The sequence below is a fragment of the Triticum aestivum genome, chromosome 1A (genome assembly GCF_018294505.1).
Source record: "Triticum aestivum cultivar Chinese Spring chromosome 1A, IWGSC CS RefSeq v2.1, whole genome shotgun sequence".
NCBI lineage: Eukaryota > Viridiplantae > Streptophyta > Magnoliopsida > Poales > Poaceae > Triticum > Triticum aestivum.
Genome location: NC_057794.1, coordinates 9,013,255 through 9,023,234, shown reverse-complemented (window position 1 = coordinate 9,023,234; position 9,980 = coordinate 9,013,255). Strand labels below are relative to the sequence as shown.

Here is a 9,980-nt window from a genome sequence, read left to right as displayed (position 1 = left end):
CAGTTTTGTAAAAACCAAAAGAAAATGATAAAAACTTTAAAAATTAAAATCCTTCGAGATGTAGTTATGTTACTACATCTACTAGTTAGGAAAATTTAAAAACATAAATTTGGACATGTTTTGCAAAAAGTGTAGGGAAAATGTAAAACGGCTGTAACTTTTGCATACGATGTCGGAAAAAAATGTATAATATATTCAAATGTTCAAAACGAAAATCCGCATCCGATTTTGACTGCCTACGACCTGTTTGCAAATTTTTAGAATTCTCAAATTCCAAAAGGAAAAAAATATGCTCAAATTTCAGTTTTTTTGAATTTTGGTTAAATCTGGTCAAACTATGGTCAAACTACTTATTCAAAAAGTATTAGTGTTACTAAATAATTATTCAAGAATATTAGTGTTACTAAATAATTATTTCAATTTTTTTGAATTTTGGTCAAATCTGGCAAATTGTGGTCAAACATGGGTCAAACTATGGTCAAACTACTTATTCAAGAAATATTAGTGTTACTAAATAATTATTCAAGAATATTAGTGTTACTAAATAATTATGTCAATTTTTTTGAATTTTGATCAAATCTGGTCAAACTGTGGTCAAACTACTTATTCAAGAAATATTAGTGTTACTAAATAATTATTCAAGACTATTAGTATTACTAAATAATTATTTTATTTTTTTTTGAATTTTGGTCAAATCTGGTCAAACTATGGTCAAACCATGGTCAAACTACTTATTCAAGAAATATTAGTGTTACTAAATAATTATTCAAGAATATTAGTGTTACTAAATAATTATTTCAATTTTTTTGAATTTTGGTCAAACTGTGGTCAAACTAGTTATTCAAGAAATATTAGTGTTACTAAATATTTTTTTTAGAATAATAGTTTCAAACTCAAACAGTGAACGTGTGATTTCATGCTCAAGCTAAACTCATGAGGGTTAATACGATCGACATCTTACTATTGTCAGGAAAACAACAAGTGCAGACTTGAAAACAAGGGGGAATAGAACCCGGAAGTTAAGCGTGCTCAGGCTGGAGTAGTGAGAGGATGGGTGATCGTCCAGGAAGTTAGATGATTTGAAATGATGAGGGGTGATTAAAGATTAGAGGTTAAATTGAGCAGTGATGAGGGTGATTAGTGATTAGAGGTTAAAATAATTATCATCGCCATGTTGCCGTCGCTGATTGCCTAGTCAAATCTACTCCGCTTGTCTATTAAGCGGAGCAAAAAAAATCTTTTATATGTTCAGAGTTTAGGACTAAACATGATCTGATGTAGTATTTGTTTCATCTTCACGTATTCTTAGTTTTGAAAAGGGAAGGGACTAGAGAATGCAATTTATTCGGTCCTCCTATTCTTTGTTATTTAATAGGACAATATTGTTACAACAGATATAAATAAATCTATTGTGATAGATTGTGATTTATCTGCCTATATAATACAATTGATTATATAAATTTTTCAGATATAAATAATCTATTACGTTAGATTGTGATTTACCTGTCCATATTAATATAATTGTGTAAATAAATATTTATTAATCCCTTCCCGATTTACCTTATACTTTGACGAGAAGTTTGATAAGTAAATTGAAATTATATTGATTCAGAACATAAGTAAAAAAATTGATTCAGAAGGTAAGTGAATTAAGAAGATTAATTATCATACAGGAAGGTTAGACGAAGGGGTAAGGGAAAGAAAAAAGAAACATGAAACCTTTAGATAAAAAAATAGATAGAAAGATAAATAGATATAGATAGAGTATAGATAGATAGAGAAAGAGTATAGATAGATAGGAATAGAGATAAAGATAGAGAATGTAGATAGAGTATAGGTAGATAGATAGATATAGAGACAGTGATAGGGACTATGAACTTTTTTCTTCTAGTCAAGGATTTTTTTAGGGCTTTCTAGCTAGGGCTTATGAAATGAAGTAGTTAATGGGAGGATTCTCATTATATATTTTTTTCTTGTATGTGTTTCTAAGAGAAGTAATTTGCCTCGTGTTTCGAGGTCTCAAGCAAAGGGCGTGGAGACAGATAGAAACTCTTGAAAGACAATTGAAAAGAAATATAGCCCCAATTCCATCGAAATGGTAAGATCTTTGGCGCAACAAGAAGCGGCGACCGACAAGCCTTCAAGGGACGCGGGAGTCTTTTTTTAGCAACCGGGCGCAGGAGTATCTATATCTCGCTTATAGCGAGATGGTTAGCTTCCCTCATCACCCACACGAATGGGCCGGCCCAGTAGCATGTTACTCGGTGAATCGCGAGTCCTCGCTCACGCCTTTAGCGCTATTAAGTGATACAGGTGCTCACGCCTCGCTCAATGGGCCTGGTCAAACAAAAGCGAAGTGACCAAATTGCTCGGCTCATATCCATGCAGGTCTCTTCGACGACTAAACCATTTGACTTTTGTAAAACAAACTAATCTTTTAAATCCGTAAAATAAAAAAATGGAAAACCATGTGAATTTGAAGAAAGTTCATTGATTTGCAAAAAAATCATGAATATGACAATTTTCAAAATTTTGAGAAGTATACGAATTTGAATTTAATTTGTGGATTTTGAAAAACAAAGTCCATAGGTTTTGAAAAATGTTCATTAATTTGAATATATATGTTCATTCCAAAAACAGTTCGTGGATTCAAAAACTCATGAATTTATAAAAGTTCATGACCTTTAAAAAAGATTGATAAAAACAAAAACATTTTAAATGTGAAAAAAATCACGAATTTAAAAAAAATCACATTTGACACACGTTCATGAGCTTTAAAAAATAATAAATTTGAAAAACAAAATCACAAATATATAAAAAGTTCATGAGTTTTGAAAAAGTTGACCAAATTTCGAACAATTCACGAATTTGTAATTATTCATACATTTTAGGAAAACTTCACAAATTTGGAAAACAAATCTCAAATTGAGAAAAAAGGTTTACAATTTTGAAAAAATGAAAATGCAAAAAAGGAAAAGAAACGGGCAAATGAAAGGAAAAAACGAAGATCGGAAAAAACAAAAGAAAAAACCATGTGTAGGTTCTGGAGGCTTCCCAAAACCATAGGGGCTATTAAAAACCGAATACAAGAGACTATTATATGGGCCCGACCGCTAGGATGGTTGCGCCTTTATTCGGCGCTTAAACTGCTAAATAGGCTTTGGGCTGAATTGCTGATGTCATCATTTCATTATCATTTTTCATTTACTTCTATTTTTATTTCTTTATCTGTCATACCAATTTTATTTGTTCTTTCTAATTACACTGGGTTTTTTCCTAATATTCTTCCTTTTTTTCTTTTTTGGTATTCATCAGTGTTTCTTCATTTTATTGGTTTCTGTCCTGATTTCACTGCTTTCATTTTGTTGCACTGATTTTCTTTGCTTTTCCTCTTTTTTCATTTGTTTCTATTTTGGTTTTCTTCGCTTTTCATTCTGTTTTATTTTTGTTACATCCATGGTTTTCTTTCCATTTTCATAATGAACGGGAACGTCTTTTATACATGTTTAACGTTTATTCAAATACATGAATCATGATTTTTGTGTACATGTTGGAAAAAAATCAAATACAAAATTAACATCTTTTTTGAAATTTACAATTTTCGTGTCAACTTCATTCACAAGCATTCTACATTTTTTGTATAGATCACAAACATTTGTATTGTATACACATGTTTGAACTTAAAAAAAATAAATGCTTAATGTTTCCTACAAAATTATATTTTTTGTACACATCAGGAACATTTCTAATACATGCTTACATTTTTTAATACAAGATTAAGATTTTCAAAGCATATATATTTTATCTTTACTTCTTTTCGTACACATTGTACATTTTTTCATACATAGGGACACTAACATTTTTACACTACACTATTAACATACACATACAATTTTTGGTATACGTCAGAAAAATTTCTATATAGCCCATCCATTCCCTTATCTAAGGTGCATGATTAATAATATTTATGTCTAATTTTTTCATTACGCATTTTACAAAGTTGATATATATTAGAAACATTTTTCTGTCAATGTTTAACATTTTTCAAATGCAGTTAATATTTTTTAATTATGTATGTAAAGTGATTTTAATGGATATATTGAGAATATTTCATAATATAATAAGAAATAAAAAATGAATTCAAAATGTGGAAAAAATCGTTCAAGTCCTTTGGTCCTCCTGGGCCATCCCATTCAGGCTGCTGCTTTGACTCGAGGCTGCGCTACGTCTCGCTATAAGTGAGACATAGTGACGCCCTCCAAGAAATGTGTCTATATATTGCTCAAAGTAATTTCCACGAACACCTACATGACGCGCGCAAGAGTCACATAATCATGAGCTAGTTACATATGAATGTTATTTTTTTCTTTTTCCTTTTTACGATTCATTTTACATTTTAAATATTTTAAAGTGTATATTTTAAAGTTAAGTAAATTGAATTTATTTAAATATATAAAATATGCACCGCATATTTAAAAAAGTTAAAGCAGTGTAAACAAGTTTTTCTCAATTTCAAAACCAATGGTCACCCGTTTAAAACTCCGTTCACTAAATTAATAATAAGTGTTCTGTTCTAGCATTTTTTTAATAATGTTTGTGACACATAAAATTGTTCACCATGTATTAAAAATGTTCACAATGCATTTATAAAATGATTACTATTTATATACAACTTATTCAACATGTATTAAAAAATCAGCGTGCATCCATCAAATGTTCAACGTGTATAGAATCATGTTTAACATTTGTTCGGAAAATGTTTAGCGTGTATCTCAAAATTTGTTTAATATCTATTTAAAATATATTCACCATTTACTCTAAACATGTTCATTGTTTGTGAAAAGTATTTAACTTGTATTTAAAAAAACGTTGAATACAGTGAAACTGGGAGTACTGAAAAAACTCATGAATTTGAAAAATAAAAATATTAAATTTTAATGAAATAAAATTTAAAATGAAAGATTGAAAACTAAATTGGCGATGAACATTTCACAATTATTGTTTTCAATTTTCATAATATTTATATTTCCTTAAAGTATTTTTGAACATATTATTAACTAAATTGACGAAAATGAAACATATTTTAGGTAATGTTTTTCCATTTTACACAACACATTTTTATATTGCCAACTGGTGTATGATAGTTCACCGTTGATGTTGCATAGGTTAGAGTATACATAATTTTTCTGAGTATACATTTTTGTCTTTTCTATAAAGATCCAAATGCTATACATAACTAACATTCTGGGTTCCTTTTGGGATTTTTAGTAGTGATTAATATATTAATATTCCTTTTTAGATTTATTCATCTTCTTTGAAGGGTCTTTCATAAACCAGTGCAAACTTTGTGTGGAAGTATTGTAAAATGTATAAGCAGATTAGACAAGTCCCCGCAAATAATCATTATAAGCCCTAATTTCTAGGGTTTCTTTTCATGTTTCTTACTCAATAAAGTTTTCGCCTTCATCGCAAACAGAAAGGCGTTGGTTTTGCATGTTCTGTCCATTTCCTTTGGTGTTTAGGTACAACACACTCCAAATAGTATTTCTACCAGTTTTCTTTAAGAAACTAAAAAGGGCATGGTTTGGATATTTGGTTTGACCATCCACATAAATATCCTCCTCATTTGACTTCATTGGAAATGTTTAACATGCTGACAGAGCTTGAAATCCAATTTTTGGGCAGGGAAGCTTGAAGGAAATTGCTATTGGGGTAACATTCCATGACCCAGATTGGGTGGAGAATGCTTATGGGCTGGGCAGGCCACCAAATAGTTGGGCCTCACTTAGTGTGCTGGTTTCTTTAGCATATTAATGGTAACTAGAGGCTAACGCACCGTTCTCTTCACTGGTGGAATGTCATTTTCTCTAGCAGGTTATTGTAGTCGGTTTTTTGTTCTCATTTTATCTGTGTTGGCTTAGGTTTTAATTATGTTCTGGCGGTGTTTTTTTCATTTGTATACCATGAATCCATGATGGGCTGTCATTAGAGATGATATTTGTTCTGAAAAAAGAGTGAAGTCGTTTGATGTATGGCTGTGGTGTCCTTACATGTTTCGCCTCGGCGTCAACCGGTGGTTGTTGTGCGAGCCACTTGGGAGCTCCTTTTTTATATATCGCCTCGGGAGTTCTTATTTCCACAGTGAAACCAGGGATTAGATGCTACAACGTTCACATGGGTTGGGACACGAAGCTCTCGCTCATTAGCTTGACTCCCGGCTCCACTCGCTCGCTCCACTGCTGGCTCATAATAAGCCAGCTACCTTTTTTTATTTTTTTAAAGGTTCGCTGAAACCAAAAGATATTCATGGATTTTAGAAAAAAGGATTTTTGAAACTTTGTTAATTAAGAAAACCATGATTTTTAAAAAATATTCATATATTTCAAAATATGTTTGAAATTTAAATTTAACTTAGAAAATTTAAGGCCCCAACAACCCCATAGCCCTCAACGCACCAGGAGGCTTCAAATCTAGGGAGCTTAGTATCTTAATTCAAATCTAGGGTGCTGCAATTATGTTTTTTTAGCAAGATCAAATTCAAATTCAAAGAACATCCCAAACAGATTATTCTTAACTACGAGCTCACTCTTCATACAAGGCAAGATGAGACACAAAATCTTATGCCATTGGGTGCATCCATTCTCAGATTGATGTACCTTTGTTGTTGAAAAAGTCTGACGAAATTAAACACATGTGGAGTATCAACTAATTAACGGTTCAGTAGCTTGGAGGTGTCACTTTTCATTTCTTCTTCTTCTTCTTTTTTTTTGCGAGTCACTTTTCATTTCTTCATGAATAAGGTAAACTTTCAGTCACTGCAAAAACTGTCAGTTTATTATAATCTAGTATATGCCAGATTCATTGTCTACTCGACAGGGCAAGCTAGGTGGCAATTAAGTTGTCAACTGCTCTCTCACATCCGGTAGCCTCGATCGTACTATTAATTAATTGTGCTTCATTGCCAAGTAAGTGTGACAATTGACCGGTGCTACCTGTGCATTACTTCGTTGCTAGGTAATGTCAAAACCAGATGGTATGCTTCGAACTGCATGCAATGGGTTGACCACTAGTTATCTATAAAAAGCACACCTTTGGCCTTTGGGTCAAGTATGTACACCACAAAATCCATCATTCCCAAGGATCTCCTTGTCCTTCGTCTTGGCTCCACAACATCACAACTGATACTAGTAAGTAAGAAAATAATGGCTCCGGTGAAGGTGTACGGGCTGCCCATGAACGGAAGCGTGGCGCGCGTTCTGGCATGCCTAGAGGAAGTGGGAGCCGAGTATGAGGTCGTGGCCGTCGACCTACACACCGGCGAGCACAAGAGGCTGCCACATCTTGCTCGTAATGTATGTTGCCGTCATGTCCCTCTTTGATTACATACACGCTATGTATCTATCTTCTTGCCTCTTTGATTATATAGTTGTGTTGTTGTAAGGTTAATTAGATGCATCAAGTTACATGGCTCAACACTTCGCGAAAGCTGATAGGGATTTCTTTTCCTTATCTCTGTTGTTCACAGCCCTTCGGCCAGGTCCCCGCGTTCCAGGATGGAGACCTGGTCCTCTTTGGTGAGTAGCTTGCTTGCTTAATTTGTGTGATGTTGTAGTTATAATATGATATACACTATCATTTACTATTGGTTAGCGCCGTGGTTGATGTCTCAATCAAGATAGCTATTTTATCAGATGATGGTAGGTTGTAAAATGCCAAAGTCATGTCTCCTTTTTCAACTAGTTAAGCACATCCTCCAGGTCACTAGGCTAGTATATACTTCAGGAATTTTTCCTAGTTATATTGCTTGATATTTTTATTCTTTTTTATATAAAGATAAGATAATACTTCAAATAACTAGAACATCATGAGTGAAAGGGGGAAGGCCCCGTATTGTGCCACTGAATTATTCCAAATGTGCTATGTTTTGAAAAAAAAAGAGATAAGAAATGCCTTGCATTGCAAAGGATTGGCTATGTGGTAATTAAATTTTTTTGGCCCTTGATGCAAAAAAAATAAGAACGTGAATTCATATAATGTTTTTAGAAAATCAGATCTCTGTAACTAGTTGAATTGTTTGCATGTATAACTAGTTGATTTCTGACAGAATCACGTGCAATCTCAAAGTATATACTCCGGAAAGGATCATCAGATTTACTGAGGGAAAACAACCTCTCTGAGTCCGCAATGGTTGATGTGTGGCTTGACGTCGAATCCCAGAAATTTGACAGCGTCATGCTGCCAATCATCTTTCAAGGTCTCGTCATCCCGGTTTACATGGGTGGGACTAGCGATCTCAAAGTTCTTGAAGAAAACCTAGAGAAACTGAAGGAAATCATGGAAGTCTATGAGGAACGCTTGTCCAAGTACAAGTACTTGGCAGGAGATTTCATTAGCTTAGCGGACATTAGTCATTTCCCAATGGTTCACCTATTGCATGAAACTCCCTATGCGGCGGTGCTTGATGCATATCCACATGTGAAAGCATGGATTGCTGGCGTAATGGATCGGCCTACTGTGAAGAAGGTCATGGGGCTTATGAAGACATTTGGTTGACAAATAACTATATGGTAATTTGTGTGCATTAAAGATGAATGTTGTTGGAACATGATGTGGTTGTGGTTTCAAAATACTATGATTTCAATAAAGGGGACAAAATATGTAATAGATAGTGCCTCTTTGCTCTGAGTTAGTTTAATTGTCATGTATTGGTCATATTTCATTAATTTATAGTGTGTTTATTCTTCCCATTTTCCTATGACTGCATTTTAATTGAAGTGATTTAATCATTAAAATTGTAGCAAAACCGCATTGCTTTAAGTATAGAACGTGTATTTGGTAGGATCTTATAGTTCTAGCTGCCTCTTAACCACCGAGATGTGGGTGATATGTAGAAGCAGAATAGAGAGGCCTTGAAATCATTAATTTGGTCTATATATGGACATAGGTTGTTGAGGAAAAGGTTAAAAAAAAGCAAAGAAACATTCTAAATTGTTGAGTATCGTGATTATTAGGAAAGTTAGGATAGTGTAGGATATTATTCTACCTTCTCTTGTATACTCTAAGCAGCTCATGTACTCACTATATATACGCCCACGAGGCTCAAGCAATACAACAACGATTTCACCAAATCCCTCTCTCCCTTTTAACATGGTATCAGCCTAACTGATCCAAATCCTAGCCGTCGACCGCCACTTCCACACCGCGCCGCCATAGGGCGGTTGATCTCCATGCTCGCCACCGGGGGCCGCGCCGCCCGTACCTAGGGTTCGTTCGTCGGTCGTGTTGATCGGCTGCCCTAGAGAGTCTTTTTCTCGATCCGATGATTAAGATTTTCTCTTTCGCTGATCTCGATGTTCTTTTTTGGTTTTCCGATCTAAGATCAGCCTGCGTCGCCCGCCACAGTTCGTCTTGCAGATATCTCATCGTCCGTCTCTGAGTATGTGCTTCCGATCGAGCAACAGGGTGCAGCTGCATCGTCCGTTTCATGATTTTTCCAGCGACTACATCAACCCACGCGCTATCGATGCGGGTCGTAGTGCCGCGGTCCGCGGTTCACCGCCGTCCTGAGGTCGTCTGTTTCAGGTTGTCTCTGTGGCTGCATCGACCCTCGCGCTGCCGCTTCGTCGCCCCGTCGGGCCGTAGCGAGCGTGGCACGCAGCCCCTGCTGCCGTCCCGTGGTTTCTTCGCTGCTGCACTGACCCGCGCGATGCCGCTACGTCGCCCTTCGGGCCGTACTGTCGCGGCCCACGGTCGACCGCTACCCCGAGGCCGTCCTCTCCAGGCCATCCCCGTGGCTGCACCGACCCTCACGTTGCCGTTGCGTCGCCCCATCGGATCATAGCGAGCGTGGCACGCGGTCCCTGCCGCCCTGAGGTCTTCCCCGCCGTCGCCCCGACCTGCGCGCTGCCGCTGCATCGCCCCTTCGGGTCGTAGCGGCGCGGCACGCGGTCCACTTCGCTGTCCACGCGCGTTGATCTCTG

General features: G+C 35.8%; 1 protein-coding gene across 1 annotated transcript; it reads left to right on the top strand.

Annotated features, from left to right (window-relative positions):
• The first annotated feature begins 7,135 nt into the window (after positions 1 to 7,135).
• On the top strand, positions 7,136 to 8,685 carry LOC123185209 (glutathione S-transferase 1). The gene is made up of 3 exons (XM_044597178.1): positions 7,136 to 7,352; positions 7,526 to 7,574; positions 8,105 to 8,685. The coding sequence occupies exons 1-3, from the start codon at positions 7,203 to 7,205 to the stop codon at positions 8,551 to 8,553; spliced, it is 648 nt and encodes a 215-aa protein (XP_044453113.1). The 5' UTR covers positions 7,136 to 7,202; the 3' UTR covers positions 8,554 to 8,685.
• Positions 8,686 to 9,980: the final 1,295 nt, after the last annotated feature.